The sequence below is a fragment of the Lacerta agilis genome, chromosome 9 (assembly GCF_009819535.1).
Source record: "Lacerta agilis isolate rLacAgi1 chromosome 9, rLacAgi1.pri, whole genome shotgun sequence".
Lineage (NCBI taxonomy): Eukaryota > Metazoa > Chordata > Lepidosauria > Squamata > Lacertidae > Lacerta > Lacerta agilis.
In genome coordinates this window covers 20,206,488-20,227,289 of record NC_046320.1, presented here as the reverse complement: position 1 = coordinate 20,227,289, position 20,802 = coordinate 20,206,488, and the positions used below count along the sequence as shown (strand labels likewise).

At 43.1% G+C, this 20,802-nt stretch overlaps 1 protein-coding gene across 2 annotated transcripts in view; it reads right to left on the bottom strand.

Moving 5' to 3' along the window:
* Positions 1–20,802, bottom strand: part of SGCZ (sarcoglycan zeta) — a 543,025-nt gene that overhangs the window by 114,049 nt on the left and 408,174 nt on the right. The window contains exon 3 of one of the 2 annotated variants that reach the window (XM_033160661.1): positions 7,386–7,487. The exons of the other annotated variant lie outside the window; for it this stretch is intronic. Coding sequence (XP_033016552.1) covers positions 7,386–7,487 — 102 coding nt within the window. The remainder of the gene's footprint in view (positions 1–7,385; positions 7,488–20,802) is intronic. 2 annotated transcript variants of the gene reach the window in all.

The following is a 20,802-nucleotide window of genomic DNA, read 5'->3' as shown; positions in this document are numbered from 1 at the left end:
CCTTCCCCACAACAAACACCCTGTGAGGTGAGTGGGGCTGAGAGACTTCAAAGAAGTGTGACTGGCCCAAGGTCACCCAGCAGCTGCATGTGGAGGAGCGGAGACGCAAACCCAGTTCACCAGATTACGAGTCTACCGCTCTTAACCACTACACCACACTGGCTCTCTGAACCTGAAGCCTCGCACCAAACTTCAGCACTGGCAGAAGTCCTGCAGAAATTGAGCTGAGCGGGTTAGCAAATAAGATCTTACTCCTAGTATTTATGCTCGTCATAGTAAGCCCAGAATTTTATTTTTACTGTTGACCAAATGCAGTAGAAGCTGGAGAGACACTCATTCCAATCTCTTCTGGAAGAATCTCTGAGCCCTGAGTGCATGTAGGAGCTTGCTCCAGCATCAGACCGTGATTAAACACCCAGAGGCTCTGGCTAACATACTGTAGTTATGCTGCTTACATGGGACATGCATTTTCAGCTTCCAAATTGTAAATTAAAGAATACACATGCTAGCCTGGGGAAATTTCCTGATAGTTGTGTGGTTCTAAAATTCAGCCTCTTCGCCCTTCTGCACACCTTTTGACCTACAGGACACAACTCCTTTCAGTACTTCAGCTCTGTGCGCTCAAATAATATGTAAATTTGTAGTCAATTTATTTAAAAGGTTTCATGCCTTATGATAGTGTCACACTTTTCTTAGCCGTAGTTTAATTTCCACTTTGATTTACACTCATGGGGTTGCATTTCACATTAAAATGTATTTTTTTCTTTTTATAAAAAAGGAAATCTAATTACACAGAGGTTCATTTATGTAACTATAATATGAAATAAATTATACAGAGGTCATTTATGCAACCATAAACTTTTGATTGTGCTAAGTACATCATCAGAGGTTAGGTATTTGCATTTTCTCTACACTGAAGTAACCTCATTACTGACGATTTACTTAAAAATTATGATTAGTTAGTCCGCGACCCCCCCCCCCCCAATTTTAATCATCTATGTCCTAATAGTTTCTTTTTATGGTCAGAATTAATAGGAAACATCAACCTGGCTGTTAATTGATGTTATCTTTTATGTTTCTTTTGTACATAAATACTGTAAATATACATTGAACATAAATATTGTGCAAAATATTGTAAATAAAATACATTTTTAGAAGTGTAGGAAAACATCATTATCTATTATCTATTTACTAAGGTCCTAATGCAGTCACACCAGCACACAGCAGCATGTACTGGTGTGTATGAGGGCATATAACAATTCCCGTCCCAAAGATGCAATTGGATTCTTAATGACTATGATCAAAAGTTTAATTTATTTTAAGCATCTTTTCCCTGCCTGCCTGTCTCCTACACACATATTAGGTCCCATATCTACCAACCCTGCTACAATATACAGGTACAATGTTGCCAGGTTGAATGAATGCATGAAACTTTATTTGCGTCAGCCATCGGCCATAGCAACACAAGAACATTACAATATACACAGAACAAAATAGAAAGTTGATTATATAAAAACAAGGTTCTGCATAGCTGTGGTCAAAATTCACCGGCTGATGATGACCTGCACCACAAACTAGTTTTAATGAACACCTATATCAGAATGCTTTGTAATTGATAGTCATAGCCTTTTATGCTCTTCCACATCCATTTAATGTTCTTTTAGATTCTTATGGTCTTTTATATATATATACCTTCTGTTTTAATAATTGTAGCTTTCCAAAACGTTTTGCAGATTTTAAATTATTGTACTGCATCCTACTTATGCTGGTCTATGACTGTAATAAAGATTTGATTGATAGGTCCCATATGCACGATACATTTAAAGCATTCTTACAGAACTTTAACAGATATTGGCTTCCCCCCAAAGCATTCTGGGAACTATGATTTGTTATGGGTGCTGAGAGTTGTTGGGAGACTCCTATTGCCCTCACAAATTTTCAGAGTTCCCTGGGAAGAGGGATTCACTGTTAAGCCATTCTGAGAATGGTCAGTCATACTGTGAGGGAAAGAGGAGCCTTCTCTTCTCAGTACTTCGGCCACCTCATGAGAAGAGAAGACTCCCTAGAAAAGACCTTGATGTTGGGAAAGATGGAGGGCACAAGGAGAAGGGGACGACAGAGGATGAGATGGTTGGACAGTGTTCTCGAAGCAACTAGCATGAGTTTGGCCAAGCTACGGGAGGCAATGAAAGATAGGCGTGCCTGGCGTGCTCTGGTCCATGGGGTCACAAAGAGTCGGACACGACTGAACGACTGAACAACAACAACTGTGAGGGAAGTGGTCTCCTAACAAATCTTATCACTCTTAACAAATTGCAGTTCCCTGAAATATTTGGGGACACCATGAATGTTAAAGTGATAGAAGAGAGCTTTGAATGTATGGTGTAGCTGAGGTCATACACACTTGTTCCATCAGACACTTTTGAATGGATCCCAAGACAATGCTATATGCACATAACAGTAAATTAATGGCTAGGGGAAATAATAACAGGGAAAGAGATTGCCATTCAGTCATTTTTTCCATTGCTTTCTATCAGTGCCTTGAAGTAAAGTAAAACAAAAACTTTCAAACAGATGCAGTGTCACATAAATACATTAAAAATCAATACTAAAACACTAAAGGAGATCTTCGGCTCATAATAACTAATGTATAATGATATCCTTTCCACACATGGCACCAACAATTGCAGCTAAAATGGCCACAGTAACAACAATTTTATTATTCAAATGCCAAGGAGAATATGGAATTTGTTCCATGTATGGTTTTGTGCCTGTGCAGAACAACTGTAACATTCTAGATCTCAGACTAGGAAGCTGGTATTTGTGCCTCCTCCCCTCAAGGTGAGGTATCTGATCAGTTGCTTAGTGTTCAAAAGGTGGGGCAAGCCCTCTTCTGCCGAGGTCCTTTATAGCCACACCCCAAAACAAAATCTAGAGGGACACTAGAAACAGGGGAAGGCTGGGAGATTACACAGATGACCACTTGAAGAGCACACATTACAGGTAGCGAACATATTTATTTTGCCTCTGTGCATTCCCACATTTGGTTCACCAACCCGCTTGGTGGAGGGCACCAATGTCCTCAGGAAAAATAAAGTTGAAAAGCAAATGAAAAGGGGTGGATTTGGACTGGCAGAAAAAGTTGCTGAAGGTTGACATTGGTGCAGTCAGAATGATCATCATAGGAGAGGGGGGAGTTGCTAATAGCCTATTTGGATGGTAGCAGATTTATTAACGGTAGGCTTCTGTGAGGAAATCAGGAAGCTGATGCTTAAGAGTAGGCTTTTCCTAGTCTCCATCCCTGAGCCAGCACAAACTTGAGTGTGGAATTATCAGCTTGGGGAATAGCACGAACCGTTTAATTAGTGTCTGCTACTCAAATCATATTTATGATCTCAGTGACCCTGGTCTCAGCATCTTAGAGGAGTGACACTACGTGCCCAACTTACTTGGCATAAGGTGCTTTGTTGAAGGTGCAAACCAAAATGAAAAGTGTCAGCATCCTCATACCTTCCTTTCTGTGAATGACACACAACCACAAAGATGTCCAGTGCCATACTGTGGACTTGGGGAGGAACTGCAGCCTGTCCAGTATAGGTTCAGGCATTGTCACTTCTGGAGAAACCTCCACTGAGACAGGAAGCAGTATTTCTGGGTGTGGGAATCACTGTAGGTGGAACTGTTTGCATAGGTGCCAAAGCATAATGAGCAACAGAAACAACCACAGAAGCAGAAAGTTGTCGGTGTCACTCCTTGGCCGCTCATACATTGCTTTCTTTGAGGAAGGTTTAGAAATTAACACAGGTCCAAGGGCAAGGAGCAATAGGGGGTGTAGAAACGGACACCTTAGGTGTTACAGAATGATGCTGGGCAACTATTTCTGCCTGCCCTTAAAATTGAGGCTACAAAGATGGCTATCATGTGATACCTGCTGTTCTTCCCCACAACGATGCCCTCCAATTACAAAAGTCTGCTGAGTAAATTTCAGGAAGTGTCACAAATTCAGTTCACGCTCTTCTCCCAAATAGACTAGAAATTACCACGTCACAGACGATTTCAGGTCAATGCCCAACTAAACGTGGAGATATTTACATTCCTTAGTGAGCCTGTGGGCACCAGTTTCCAGCTAGATCTCTAGAATGTTCCTGGGGTGCTTTATGCTAGCACAGAACTCATAGGTAAGAATGCACAGAGACCACAAAGAATAAATTTGCCACTCTGTCCCTCTTACTTTCTCCTTAGCTAATGTGAATTGCTATAGAGAATAGTGAAGCTCTACACTGGTGAGGAGGGGGAAGGACAGAGAGACAGCTAGAAAGATTGAGAGCGGGGAGGGGGGAAGCTTCTTAAATACTTGGACAGAGTCAGTGCCAGAGTGTGCAGAGGAAAGTAAGACAACATGAGAGTAGAGACGCTTAAGGAATTAGATTTCTGTACATTCTGATGCTGATTTATGTGATCTGTACTTGCTAGACAAAATGGCACAAATCTGAAAATAATTAGTCTTAGGATTTTGCAATTCTCTGAATTTTGCAATGCTTTTTGTTTTTTGGTTATGCACACACACACACACACACACACACACAAATTTAGATAAGCATGAACTGAAAAAAACCTAAAATTCATATTTGGTGCTAGAATATGTATCTAAATTTGGTATTTATTATAAATATATATGCATTTAATAAGAGTTTTGTATAATTTTTAAAAATTGTTTATTAATATGTAAACCAAGAGATGCGAGTGGTGCTGTGGGTTAAACCACAGAGCCTAGGGCTTGCCGATCAGAAGGTCAGCGGTTCGAATCCCCGCAACGGGGTGAGCTCCCATTACTCGGTCCCAGCTCCTGCCAACCTAACAATTCAAAAGCACGAAGTGCAAGTAGATAAATAGGTACCACTCCGGCGGGAAGGTAAACGGCATATCCATGCGCTGCTCTGGTTAACAAGAAGCAGCTTAGTCATGCTGGCCACATGACCCGGAAGCTGTACACCAGCTCCCTCGGCCAGTAACGCGAGATGAGTGCTGCAACCCCAGAGTCATTCGTGACTGGACCTAATGGTCAGGGGTCCCTTTAATATGTAAACCAGATGGGATGGATTTATTCATACAAATCCATGATTATGTGAAATTGGCACAGACCTGAAATAGATTGAGCCATCCATTAAAACATGAGCAGGGAATGGGAGAAGAAAGGAAAGAGCCAGAGAACTGGTTTCAGAAGGGGGGGGGGGTTAGTAGTAGCAGAAGTGAAGATTTGTGTTGTGAAGAGATAGAGTGTAAAGAAATGAGATAAGAGGATGGAGGCCCTCCTTCATTCCCTTCTCTCAGCCATGAAATTTCCATTTTATCTATTTCTTAGGGAATTTATATCCCATCTTTGAAACAAATTCCCCAAGTGGCTTACAAAAAAATCTGACCTATATAAATTCTCAATATTCCACTCTTCCCAATGGGGCATGGCGGTGCAATCTGAATCAGGATTGATGGGGCCACCAGTGGACTGCTTATTACATTGGAGACACAAGTCTAATAAACTGTCCCTGTTCAAGTCACATGTTAACAAACATGGCCCCAAATGAGGAAACAGCAGACTTCCCAGCATATTGTTAGACCAGGGCAGGTGTCAGGGTCTGGGCAGGGCTCTGGTGAGTGTGTGACAGAGGCGGGAAGCCTGGGGATTGACTCTGGAGAGCAGGGCAGTGATTTATGGAATTTGGCACAGGCTGTGAGGTTCGGCAGAAGAGGAATGGCCAGAGCCGTCAGAGGTGGGGGTGCAGGATGTGTCAGAGGAAGAGACTGTTCAGGCGAGGGACAGGCCAGTTGAATCCTCACCACCCACTGCCCCAGTGTCTTCTAGAACCAGGAGGGGCTTGAAGAAAGAAGAGCAGTGATAGTTTCCATGTAGGAGAAGACAACCTGGGTTTGTGTGGTCCCATTGTTGCTGCAAGTGCTCTGCAGGGCACAGACCTGGGAACAGCTGCTTGGGGCCTAGAAGTGTGGGTGGATGGGACCGTGGAAATTTCTGTGTGCTTTTGTCAATTAAAAAGTAACTTTCAGACATGTGCCTTCCCTGGCTGGTGCCTAGGACACAGCTTATAAAACGTACACAACTTCAACGAGCGTTTAAATCAGGGCTTATTGTAGCCTTTCTTGGGGCTGACAAGTTTTTAAATAGCTCTTCATTCCTGACAACTTTGGAACAGCAATATATATTAAATTTCCCTACACTTCATTGACTCGAAACATTTTTGCTTCACTCCTTGATTACTGGTTAGCATTGGCATTCGAGAAAGAACTCATGAACTGAAGAAAGCAAAACACAAGATCTTCTAAAAATATATCTTTAAGAACTCCGTTGCCACATGACAGAATTGTAATAGCTGGCTTGCTCTGCAGAATTTATAATGTCCCTTGTTTTTCTGTAATGGCCTACTTTAAGCAGTAAAACAATTACATACTAAACAATAATGTGATGGGCTGCTTTAGCTAATGTACTTTTGGATGAGATACTTCTCATATTAGAACATTCCCAGCCTCTGTTTTATTATAAAGCTGTTCACTAGTGGACACACACCAGTGAATTCTTAGGCCTGTTGATTTCAATAGGCTTAAGCATGTTTACATCTACACTAAATTATGGCCTAAGGTTGCAAGCATGAATACTTAATTGGAAATAAATTCTCCGGGAAAAGGCCAAACATATGCTCCAAATGTACCAATCTGCTCATGATGTCTACTGGATTATTCTTAAAAGTTGAATGTTGAATGATACATTCCCAATATATATCTACCGGTAGTTCACTGCTATAGTATTAGTTTTCTTTCTTTTTTTGAGTAAATACCTAGTCATTTAACTTAGAGGAGTCCTTGTTGGGACAGGACATAAAGGCAATAGCTTTGTAGTTTCCTAGCAGCTTGTATTGACTGGTGATGGGTCTCTGAACCTCTGTTTGCATTCAAGAGTAGAATTTGTATGAAATTTGTAAAATCCCCAAGTTCTTTTTTTACAGCGAAGGCAGCAGAAAAACACAATTTGAAGTTAAGGTTTCCAAAACGCATTGGGCCATGTCACACATCAGCTACCTATGTCATAACTGTCTATGTCACTCTGAGGAACTAGGCTTTCACACAGAATAAGCAAGCACAACCAATATTCACCTTAGAAATGTTGCAAGGTATCGTCAAGTGAAAATTTATCATTGAGGTAGATTAGCTTTTAAGTTCCCTGTGTGCCTCTATACTGAAGGCTCACAAGGAAACACATTTGGAATCCTCACCTAAATGTCAATTTAAAGGTATCTTAGAAAGCCAATACTTTGAGTGAAAATAACGAAAGCAAAAATAGCCTTAAACTTGTTATTTATTTAAGCAAAGCAACCTACCTTTCGAGAATGGATTTCTTTCACATACAATGGAAGTAGAAATTCAGATATACCTTCAAGTCGAATTCCTTTTTTGGTGACTCTCAGATTCCCCATTCCATCCTAGAAGCAATAATATACAAATGTGTGTATATGCCGTTGAGCTGGGAAGCTAATCACTATATACAATGCATTACTTACTCCCATCAAACTTCGGGTTTAGAAGGTTAATGCTAAAAGCAATGTAAGTGCAGGGGGAAGTGAGCATGCCTGTCTGATTATGAGATGATTCATGACATGAATGCACATCTGTCACGATTTTTGATAGGCACATTGCCTACTGGCAACATACTTTAAAAACTTCAACACATATTTCTTTGACATGTACCTTTCTATAGTCTGAGCTGCCTAGTTCATAAAACTCTAGGTTTTCCTCCTTTATAAGAGTAATATGGATTGGGCCCATGTTTATCTGGAAATGTAGAGTTACCAGGAGGGAAGCCATCTGTAGCCTGAAGATTCGAACTTACAAGTATGTGAAAAGCTTGTGATCAACAGGAATAGCATACTACTCCATAGTCCATATGAAATTTCAAATTTTACATTTTACATAAAATCATAGAACTGTAGAGTTGGAAGAGACACCGAGAGTCATATAGTCAAAACACCCTGGAATACAGGAATCTCTACTACATCAGACGTTGACAGGTGGGCCATCCAACCACTGCTTAAAAATCTCCAAGGAAGGAGAGTCCACCATCTCTCATGCGACTGAGTCTGTTCCACTGTCCAACAGCCCCATACAAATGTCAAAGGATTCTCTTAGTTCTAAAATCCAGCATTAACATCTAGAGGCGGCCCTATTCCTAGATGCAGAAAGAGAAAAGTATGACTTTTGTACGCAAACATGAAAGCAGCCAATGTAGCTTAGTGTTGAATTAGGACCAGAGGTACCTATGTCCAAATTCCCAATCAATAATGAGGTTCCTGGCCACTTCAATCAGAAAATGGATTTGCCACAATTACATTGGAGCACACCAAGCATAGTAAATGCAGACAGACCCATGTTCAAGGACATATACTGGAGAATTCCTGGTACATATTCCGATGGGTTTTTTAAAAACAACAACAACATGGAACTCTTTTTCGCTCTTTGTGTTTTCACTGTGGGAAAATTCAGTGCAAGCACCATATAAACTGTGAAGTTGCACAGTGTTCTTTTGGATATAAAACAGCTTGATTCCATGCATGTTGTCTTGAGCTCCTTAGAGGTCTGGTGAGCATGCTAAATGAACATGCTAGATAAATAAGAGCCTATGGAAGGACAATGGTATTTTATACAGTGTGGCTCCCTCAATTTGCCTATACAAGGCAAGATTACAAGGCAGAGGAAATATGTATTTTTTTAAAACGGTGAATGTCTTGCTTTTGCCAGGCAGAGGGTTACAACACATAAGGCGTGTTGCTTTTAGACACCCCTACTTTGTCCTGTATGAAATGCTGGCAGATGTCAATCATTACATGTCCAACTGTTCATCAAATGTTCTCTTACTGTTAAATATTACAGTGGTACCTTGGGTTAAGAACTTAATTCGTCCGGACGTCCATTCTTAACCTGAGGTACCACTTTAGCTAATGGGGTCTCCCACTGCCGCCAGGCCACCGGAGCACGATTTCTGTTCTCATCCTGAAGCAAAGTTCTTAACCCAAGGTACTATTTCAGGGTAAGCAGAGTCTGTAACCTGAAGCATCTGTAACCCAAGGTACCACTGTATTCCGTAACTGGCACAAAATATTGTTCAGTGTGACACAATGAAGTTTCTATACTGAATTTCCAGGAAGATATTGGGCATGCGCTCTCAGTTCACAATGGATGATACTGAGATGCAACACACCGCCATGTGTAGTGGAAACTCGCGGAAGATCTTTGTAATCACGAGGAGTCAGGTTACATGTCCTATTCCCTTTTCCTCCTCTAATTAGCAAAGTAAGGTTGCTTGTGAGGAGGATGCAATTAGTCGAGAACACCTTCAGCTGCCAATGACCTTGGCCAAGCCACACTCAGGTGCCTGATTCCCTGACCATTCGGGAATGGTGCCTGATGGCCAGGTGAAAACAATCAAACTTAAGTCAGCTATATAAGCAAGGGAATGGAGGGGACAGACTGGGGCTTCGCCACAGACTAGGTCTTGGGTGCTGTGGGGTTTCTGGTGTGAGGGATCTCTCCCGCTGCTCTCTTGAAGCCCCGGGCGGCAGAAGAGGAGGAGATTTGTGTTTGGGCGTTGGTCAGGTACGCTACGTTTGTCTGATTGTATCTAGAAAATTAAAGCATACTTTTTTTGTGTGTTCTTCTTCCATCTGTGTGTTTTATTGGATCCAGATTCAAAAAAAGGAGAACCCTGCCCCTTGGCAGAACATTTGGCGCTGTGAGCAGGATCTGGAGACAATGCCCTGGTGGAAGAAGAAAAGCCCTAGGCAGGAGGATGGCCAGAGCCATATCCCTGGTTGGCCCAGCACTAGTGCTTGGGCACCAGTGGCTCAAATTTTGAACCAGTTGACCCCACCAGTGTCATGGGATGCTGAGATGGCTGGGTTTGGAGGTGCTACCCCTATGGCTGTGTCTAAGTGTTTGCAGCTAATGGGGATAGAGAAAGGTGCGGGGCAGAAGACAGTGGGGGGGCTTGGATGGGTCCTACTCACTGCGCTCCGGAGTGTTTGGGAGCAATTAGAAGCCTCTCAGAGGAAGGTACAGCAGCAATTAGAGGACATCGCTGCTTTAAAGGACCAGCAGGCAATTCTTAAGGAGGTGCTAGAAAGCGCTCGGGGGAGGGAAGAACTGGCTAAGGAGCGGGCTGCCACTATGGCTATTCGCTTCGCTAAAATGAAACACCCAAAGCGGGTAAGAAAGAAGTGTATCCCTAACCCTCGGAAGGTTAGAGCCCTCATTGCTTCCCGGGAATGGGACCCCAAGACATGGAGTGGGGACATTTGGGATTCTAGTGATGAGGAGTCAGAATGGACAGAGGGAGAAGATGAGGGGAATGAAGAGGAATGGGTTGCTGAGGCACGTCCTCTAGTGACCAACAAGAGTAAGGGGCCGCCAGGTAACCCACAAGCGGCCCAGGCCACCCGGATAGTACGGGATTACACTCAGCAGGAGTTGGCGGAAATGGCGAAGACAAACAGGCAAAAACCCGGGGAGGGGTTGAGCCAATGGCTGGTTAGGTTGTGGGACCAGGGAACTACCAGTCTTTACTTGACGGGGGAGGAGTTAGTAAAATTGGGGACCCTATCTCGTGATACATTGGTTAATCAGTTTTTGCGCATGCCTAATTTGGGTGCAACAGGTTCCCTATTTCAGTGGTGTGTAGAGGCTGTATACGCCAGATACCCCGCCCCAATGGATTGGGAAGAACAGCCAGGCCCCTGGCAAACCATTGAGGAAGCCATAGAACAGCTGCGTGGCATGGCTTTGCAGGCTGGGATCTATCAGCAAGGGTTCCAGGGACCAGAGAGTCAGCGTCTCACTGCCGGCATGAGGGCGCGGCTGTTAAAGGGCGCACCTTCACATATGCGTGGCCCATTGTTAGCGCTGCTGGGCCCCGCCCAAGGGAGACCTGTTGGTGAAGTTGCTCTCTTGTTAGGACAATTAGGGGAGGCAGAGAGAGAAAATGTCGCTAAACCCCGCGCCCGAATAGCACAGGAGAAGGGAAAATCAGGGACTGATAAGAAGTCCTTCACCAGGACAGATAAAACATCCTCCACCCCTAAGGTGACGAGGAAGCAGATGTTTTTGGAATTATTGGAAGCAGGGGTTCGCAAGGAAGATATAGATGGCATTCCCACTGCAGAAATGTACAACTTGTGGAAGTGGTATATTGCAGAAAGAGCTAGACCTGGTTCTCATGGGGTGAGCGCACTGCAGGAGCAAGTGTTGGCTGTGACTCCTACAGGGGAAGAAATCCAAGAAATTCCTAGCTTAGAACTTAAAGATCCCCCAGCACAGGAAGCTCCCCCGTATGAGCAGGTTACTCATGACGAAGTCTGGTTCACCGATGGCTCCGCCCGTTACCAGGGAAACGAGCGAGTCTGGCGTGCCGCCGCTTTAAATCCTCGAAAACAAATTACTCTGACCAGAGGAGGAAAAGGGAAGTCCAGCCAATATGCTGAGTTAATGGCTGTATTAATGGTCATGGAACATGCAATTGAGCAAGGAGGGGATGTTGTATATATCTATACTGATTCTTGGGCTGTGTTTAAAGGGCTGACTGTATGGTTTCCAAAGTGGAAACAGGATGGCTTTTGCATCCACAACCGACCATTGTGGGGGCAGGACCTCTGGATAAAACTGGATCAAATGCTCTCAAAAGTACAAATGCACATTGGACATGTAGATGGACATACCACAGGGACACCTGTTGCCCTGTACAATCAGGCTGCTGATCGGTTAGCAAGAGTACGGACAGCTACTCCAGAAGACGAAGACGAAGAGTTATTGGTATTAGCACGCTGGGCGCATGTCAAGGCAGGGCATCTGGGGGCCAAAGCCACCAAAGAATGGGCCATCAAGAGAGGCATTCCATGTTCAGTGAGTGCCGCTGCCACAGTGGTTGCTAATTGTCAAGTGTGCTCCCAGGTGAGACAGATGCCTCTGTCTAAGACACCCATGGGAAAATTACATCGGGGAAGTGGTCCTGGGCAAATATGGCAGATTGATTATATAGGACCCTTACCCAAATGTGGACGTTGGCAGTATGCATTAACCATGGTAGACACCTTTTCAGGGTATCTTTTGACTTACCCCTGCGCACGAGCGAACCAGCAGAACACCATAAAGGGGTTGGAGATGTTAATACGGAGGTATGGAGCGCCCCTTCAGGTACAGAGTGACAATGGGAGTCATTTTGCAGGGGGAGAGGTAAAAGATTGGGCAAATGAATGGAATATCCAGTGGATATATCATATTCCTCACCACCCACAGGCTTCTGGGTTGGTAGAACGGCTAAATGGGTTACTAAAGCAAAAGCTTAAACAGTTGACCCCCACCCATACCCTGAAGGGGTGGGGTAAAGTTCTGGATCAGGCGGAATTTGAACTAAATAGCCGTCCACTATGCGCTGGCCAAACACCATTGCAACGAATGATAAGTTTGCCAGCGCCAGCACCAGTGGAGTACCTAAAGGTCTGGAAACTCCAACCTTATGGCCAGCCACCCCTCCGAGCGACGCCCGATAGTGCTGGGGCTGACCTCATAACCCCTAAGGATGTGGTGGTACCAGCCGGAGGGCAGGTACTAGTACCCTTGGGGATTGGGGTCACCGTTCCCCATGGAACCTATGGGCGCATCGCACCTCGATCCAGCCTAGCCTTAAAAGGCTTGCAGGTTTTAGGAGGGGTGGTGGACGCCGACTACCAAGGAGAAGTAAAGGTGCTCCTCCATAATGTCAGCACTCAAGATGCATCTCTGCTAACAGGACAACGAATAGCGCAACTCATTTGCGAGCGTATCAGTGTACCCGATATTCAGGAAGTACCAGGTCCACCTCCATCTACTGTCAGGAGGAGAGGAGAGTTTGGATCTACAGATACCACTCTCACCTCTGGACAGAAGGTATGGGTGGTATACCCCGATCAGCCAAACAGACCTGGAGAGATTGTTAGTAAGGGACCTGGGGCCACCTACTGGGTGCTTTTGGCAAATGCTACTGCACCCATATGTTTAGATGCAGCCAAGCTGAAGCGGCGAGAATAATGACTCTCCTATTTCTTTGTAATACGCCATAATAATTTTCTTATTATATGCTTCTAGGACACCATGAATTGGTGGTGGTGGGTAATAGTCTGCCTCTGTGCGCACATCTATGATCAATCGAATCCTCCTGAGTTGAACACGACTACGCTGCTGCTGTGTGAACAACCAGCTCTGTCTCAAAGGCGATGGCTCCCCGGCATCCATGGCAGATGTATGAATGTGACTGGACAGGGGACATGGATGATGTCTGGCAAACGACTGTACTTCTCCATCCCATGGACGTATGATAATTTTACGCTGTCATGGTCCATTACATGGAATACAACGGATAACGCAGGGGAGTTGGCGGGATAAAGATTCCGGAGGACAGATTGAGGGGGGATCATATAGATAGTCATGAGTATAGTTTTTTCTTTGTAAATTTGATTAAAGGAATGATGTTAAAAATTAAACATGAGGGAGCAGAGTTAGTGCGGGTGATGCGAGATGTTGGGGATCTCACTGTGCATCATTGGTGGGACATATTCTCCGGATGGAGTCCCACCATGACCAATATTTTGAACCTGGCCTTGCATCCGGTTATCATTGTTTTGGTGATTATATGTATTTCCATGATCTTCACTTGTTTTTTGTTTGTTAAAATTAAGCAACTGTATGCAAAGGTGCAACCTATGTGGGCTATACTCAATCAAATGACACCGAGGATGAAAAGGAAATAGGATATGTTAAGGGGTGGAGTGTAGTGGAAACTCGCGGAAGATCTTTGTAATCACGAGGAGTCAGGTTACATGTCCTATTCCCTTTTCCTCCTCTAATTAGCAAAGTAAGGTTGCTTGTGAGGAGGATGCAATTAGTCGAGAACACCTTCAGCTGCCAATGACCTTGGCCAAGCCACACTCAGGTGCCTGATTCCCTGACCATTCGGGAATGGTGCCTGATGGCCAGGTGAAAACAATCAAACTTAAGTCAGCTATATAAGCAAGGGAATGGAGGGGACAGACTGGGGCTTCGCCACAGACTAGGTCTTGGGTGCTGTGGGGTTTCTGGTGTGAGGGATCTCTCCCGCTGCTCTCTTGAAGCCCCGGGCGGCAGAAGAGGAGGAGATTTGTGTTTGGGCGTTGGTCAGGTACGCTACGTTTGTCTGATTGTATCTAGAAAATTAAAGCATACTTTTTTTTTGTGTTCTTCTTCCATCTGTGTGTTTTATTGGATCCAGATTCAAAAAAAGGAGAACCCTGCCCCTTGGCAGAACACCATGTAAACTGAACAAGGATAGAGATCCACTCATGGGAACTGGGAGACCAACATCTAGAGGTTCACAAGTTTCACATCCCTGCCCTACAACATGTTTTCCAGATTCCTATGCAATGCCCTGGGATTCTTTGTCAAACATGTAGAGGTTCCTTGGTAGATTTTGTATGGTAAATGTTCCCAGAAGGTAGGAAGTTTGAAACAACATTGCAATCTATACTGTTAAGCAGTGTTCATGCCATCTATACTGTTAAGCAGTGTTCCCCAACCTTGGACCTCCAGCTGTTTTTGGCCTACAACTCCCATCATCCCTGACCACTGGCCTTGCTAGCTAGGGATGATGGGAGCTGGAGGCCCGGCCCAAGGTTGGGGAACACTGCTGTTAAGTACTTAACACCATTACATGCCTGATATTAAATACTGTTGGATGCCAATATTCAGACAAGTGTAACATATAGATATACTGAGCACACAAAGAATATGTGGGAAATTGTCAACATCAAAACTGCTTTTTGTCGAGAATCACTGGTAAGTACATTGATTTCAACTTTAAAATATACAGCTTCTCAACAATGATTCATCCTCCATTCTCCACTAATGCCTGCCTACTGAGACTGAAGAGTTACATTATGAGGACAATTTCTCCACAGCACATCACACCAACTGAAATAATGAAATGTTTTCTAGAATAAAATATTAGCACAGAGCTTCAAATACAAAATATTTAAAATTTAATAGGATGAATGAACTGGAGCTTGATTTAAACATAAGAAAAATGCAACCCTCTCCCTTTTGAAAATAACATTTTCCTGTGTTTGTGAATAGCAGAACTTTAGGTACAGCTAATACAAGTAGAACAGTAGCTAGTCACCTTGAAGTAATCATGGTCTGTACATATATGATTTTCTACCAGATGTCATGCTGATCTTCCAACATGGGTAGGGGGCATGGAATATCTGACTTGCCTCTTACAATGGCTAACTGGCTACAGGTAATCTTAAGCCTGAGGTGATCAGGCTGCTGATGAAGCCAAGGCTGATGACAAAAGGAGAAGAAGTGCAACTATAGAACCCACAAACTGACTACAGCATCTTGCATTCCATGCCCTGAGAGCTTAGATGTGGAGGGAGCTAAGACAAGCTAAACAGAGCTACAATGTTAGGAGAGAAAAGGACAGTCATCCACACCATACATTTAAAGCATGTTTAGCACCCATTAATTGACTTGTAGAATTGTAGAGTTGGAAGGGACCTCAAGGGTCATCGAGCCCAACTCCCAGCAATGCAGGAATATCAGCTGAAGTATCCATGACAGAAGACCGTACCAACCTTTACTTAAAAACCTCCAAGGAAGGAGAGTCCACCACCTCTTGAGGGAGACCGTACCACTGTCAAACAGCTCTTGGTGTTAGAAAGTTCTTCCTGATGTTTAGTTGGAATCTCCTTTTTTTGTAACTTGAAGCCATTGGTTCGAGTCCTACCCTCCCAAGCAGGAGAAAACTAGCTTGTTCTCCCTTCCATGTTGCAACCCATGCCTTCCCTCAGAATCTGGCTGCCGGGACAGAGCTCAGTAGAGGAAGAAGCCAGCCAACCAGCCAAGTCTCAGTGGGCGGGGGGTAACTGCCTGGAGGCAGACTCCATATACAAGGTCCAGTCCAGTCCTAAGGTCAGGAGCATCTCAGTTCACATAGTCAGATGATCTGGGGGTCAAGAAAGCCAAGGGTCTAAGGTCATAAGAAGCAAGAATCAGCAAGGTCTGGTTAAGAACGGCCAGGGATGTTTGCAGCAGCTGAACTGAGGCTGGAAACCCTGCTTAAGAAAGCTGGAGCCAGCTGGTTCTCATCAGGAGCAAGAAGGTTGATCAGCAGCAGGTGGAGTCACTTTGCCTTCTGCTCCTTCAGGCTGCTGCTCAGCAGGTGAAACCGAGTCCTAACCCATGACAGAATCCTGGGGACCCATTTGAATGGGTGTTAGATGTGCTTTAAATGTACAGTGCAGGTGTTATTCCTGAACCGTGTCCTTTCGGTACAGTTGGTGGAAGAGCATCTTTTTGCTTTCACTATTGCCAAGGACAGCCTGATTGAATCTCCATCATTTGAGCCTGTGTGCTACTGGGGGAACAAGACAGTTTAATAAAGGAAAGGCTGAGGACAGGAGCACAGACACTAGGAAGGATTGTAGGTTTGCCCACAGAAGGCTTTATTCTAAAAAGGTGTTAAAAGGACAATGCTAATTGAATTGTTCTCCATTAGATGACTGTTCAAGTCAGAATAGCATCAGGTCCAAGGCTTTCATAATTATAAATGGTTAGAAAGGAAAGATACCCTGATGGAGATTTAGTAAATTTATTAAATCCAGCAGGATTTAGATTTAGTTAATCTATAGGGATACACCAAGATCCTTAAGAAAGCCATTTCCTCCCTCGTGAGAGAGAGATCAATTATGGCATGAGAATGCAACGAATTGAAAAATAACGAGGTTCATAGAATTCAATCATACTACTCATGCTAACACCAGGGAACATTTAAGCTTTTGGGTCTGGAAAAAAGGGAAATGATAAGCATTTTAAGGACCCATCAAATGGATGTAATATATAAAACTGCAAATGTGGAATGAACATGGGATATTTTTAAAGAAGCAGAAGATTATTTTGGCGTGGGGCAGACAGAAGGAGGACAGGTTTAATTCTTTTTAGTCAGCACATTGAAAATCCCTTCAAGCAACAAAGGTATGTGGAATGCCTTAAAAACATCACTTTTCTTTATCCAGTAACCCTAACTGAATGAAGTAGTATTTTATATACACCATTAGACAGAGCTGATAGACAATCTAGGGGCAGATGAGCCTTGATGGGAACTCTACACAGGCCACACACTATATCCCTCTGTGTTTTCTGGGTTGGAACATGTCTTCAGACTATGATAATGCCTCTCTCTCTCTCTCTGCACTCCATCCTCCATCTTGGCAAAAGAGAGAGAAAGAGCTGCATCAGTGGCTTCATGCACTCTTGCCTATGGCACAGTCCACCAATGACATCATGAAGCCCTTGGAAGTTTACCAATCAGGGAATAGGGCCCTCAGGATGAAAATGTCCCCGTTCCCCATACCTGATTCTTTGTAATGTCTGGTTTGAGCCTCAGGATGGCCCCACTTAAGGCTACTGAACCCCAAATCCTATGCTCTGCACACTCCACAATTTTGTCATGGTTGTTAAGAAAAACTAAAATAATAATAATAATATTTTTAAAACAATTTTAACATGCAAACAACACAGAGGCGTTAACTGGGATGAAATGCCATAAAACGTAGAGCTGAGCTGCCACTTGGAAGATAACAGGAATCAGTGAATAAATGCACTGTTATTACGGTAAAACAAAACTACTGGCCTGACATGCTCCAAGAAAATGCAAATAACAACAACTTGGGAAACAACATCTATTTGTTTCTTAGGAAACCAATAGTTTCAACAGGCAAATGCGAAGAGTAGGGATTCTAATGTTAAACTGTGGACCTGATACGAATGGCTGAAGAACAAATAGCTTACACATGGTTAATAGGCACAAATCATGTACACTAGAGATAGCCAGCTGTTTTTCCATGGACTCGAAGCTGTTCCCAAAGAGTGTACACACACACACACAATTATATATATACCCACTGTTTCTCTTGCAATGTTTTTCTGTGCTTCCAAGTTGTATTAAATAGCCACCTTCCACACTGGAATATTCTGTGGCCTACAAACAATGTAAAATAAATGATACTGTGTTTGTGTACACATGCTCCATAAGTGGGAAGCCGTTACTATAGGATGGTGTCTGCAATATGAAAATATACTTCTGGAGTTGAATAATACTAGAAGTGCCTATTCTTCGTCAACACTGTTATTTCCCCCCCTCCCCACCCTGTCTCCATTTCTTGTGAAATCCTGGGCATCTCAGGAACTCCCTCAGGATCAGGCAGACTGTCAAAGAATTGCACAGTTGCTTATTTGGTGTCTGACAGACCTTGATACCAGAATGCTAGCTCTCCCCCCCCCCCCCCCCCGGAAAAAAATACTGCAAAATTATTTGATGCTGGGTAACATGAATAATTGCTTTTGTGTTTTGTGTAATCACAATACCTTTGGAAATGAAATTATCTTTCACACACGGCCCATAATTGGTAAGGTGCCAAAGCCAAGGCTTAAAGTTCTCATTATAACTTAAGAATTCATAAAGTAAAAAAAGATAGATAAAAACAAGCATGAGCCAAAAAGCGGGAAGGAGGGATTAACCACCTCTAGCATTATGAGACCCCTGGAGTTTTAACTAACAGGACCTTGAAGACTAGAAACCAGCTTTGGCCTAGTAGATTTTAATAGTTCCAGATTGCCAGTTTTTCAAAATGTACTCATGTGTAGGTTCAACATGTATAGGGTCAACATCACACATCAGGGTTAGTGGAGATAGGCAGGGAAGAACATTTGCGGAAGTAAAACACCATACTGTACTTGTCAGGAAATTGTACCTGTGTGCATTTAAGAACACCGTAAAAGACAAGATATTTAAAAGGTTCTAATCATACCTTCTGCCCTTAGATCACATCATCCTAGAAACAATATTGTTTAAAGGTATGTTTAAAGGCCTCTGAACAATGTTTTGAGCTTGTCCTCTGTTCCCCATTGAAATAATACCTCAGATTGCAGTTCTGAATGAACCTAGGTTTATGTAGTGCATAATGGGGAGGGGATGATTATGGGCGAATACTCCATAAATGTGCAGAAATATCTTACAATTGCAGGTCTTAATTTATGGCCTTAGCTTTGCATTTCAGACAATTCGACTCTCTTCTTTGATATCCCAGACTACCATTGCATTGGGGGTAAGGAGAGTGATGTGCCTGAATCTTGCACCTTTAAAACTAGACCCAGATTTCCTCCTCCCTTTTGAAGTGTCAGTCTGGAGACGCACAGTACACAAAAGTTAGATGTCAAGGCACTCTTCTTTGGAAATTGATTCCATGGAATTACAACAGAACCTACTGCCAAGCAAAGGTGCTTAGGTCTAAGCTACACAAAAACATACATCACCATCTAGTGAATTACTGGATGACAAATTGTATGCAAGTTAAAAATAAGGCATTCTGGGTCTTCCAAAGAGTGAGAAACAAGTATAATAAAACACACCTTTTATCTCAATCTACTAAATACAAGCAAATAAGTCCCTCCACTTTCTCCAGCATCAGTAATTGCTAGGAGATTATTATTTATTATGGGTATTATCCAGCCACAGTTAAATACACTTAAGGGACTAACAATAGCCCTATTTGGGTGCTCAAGCAACATGTGTGGAAGTGTATGGGCTCATGTGCTGGCCCCACTCTCAGTATCCTGAAACCATGTGCACCACCGCAACCTTCTGCCACCAAGCAGGTAGACCCAAAGGGGACTTCTAATCATGTTCAGATGAATGTGCTTATCAGCCTCTGAATATGTGTGTGTGTGTGTGTATGTATTTGTGCATACATACACATGCAATGTTAATTCTACCCTAATTCCTACTGAGTCCAATGGAAGTTAAGTAAGTGCTTAACTCTCCCATTCAAATCAATGGGACTTTGAAGGATCAACAACAATGCAAGTTTACCTTACCTTACAAAATATAATAAAACCTTGATACAATTCCCTTTACCAAAACAATCTTAGCTTAACTTTGAATATACCAGGGCTTTGGGTGAATGAGCAGACTTGACTTTCAGTGGCTGCACTGGGGTATTAAGGAATGCCAGTTAATTTAATGACACATTAAACTGATTAAACTCTTCTCGAGAAGTAAAAATTTGCATTTGTCAAGTTTGATATAACATTCTCTCTCAACTCAGAAGTAATCAGTTAAAATAATCACTTTCCATTGTGACATTATTAAGATTAAGCATTTGTTACTAATGTTTGTCTTGAAAGTTGATGACGCTAATGCTTTTTCACAAAAGTGTAGGTGATTTATTAAATCAAGGAAATGGCATTGGATCTACTACACTATAACATTTGCATTTCATCCTGAAAGAAACAAAACTTGAGATGTATACACTGGGCTCACTTATTGAAGGAAGAAGAATAAGCGGAGCATAAAATGAGGATTCTTGATGGGTAAAATCATAACCAGAATGAGTCAATGGGTCTGCTCTGAGTATAGAATTGATTATCACCCAATGGAGCCAACACAGGGAACATACATAGGCTCATAGAATTATAGAATTTGAATGGACCACAAACAATCATCTAGTCCAGGCATAGGCAAAATCTGGCCCACCAAATGTTTGGATCTACAATTCCCATAATCCCTGACCACTGGTCCTGTTAGCTAGGGATGATGGGAATTGTAGTCCCAAACATCTGGAGGGCCGGAGTTTGCCTATGCCTGATCTAGTCCAACACCCTGCAATGCAGGAATCTTTTGCC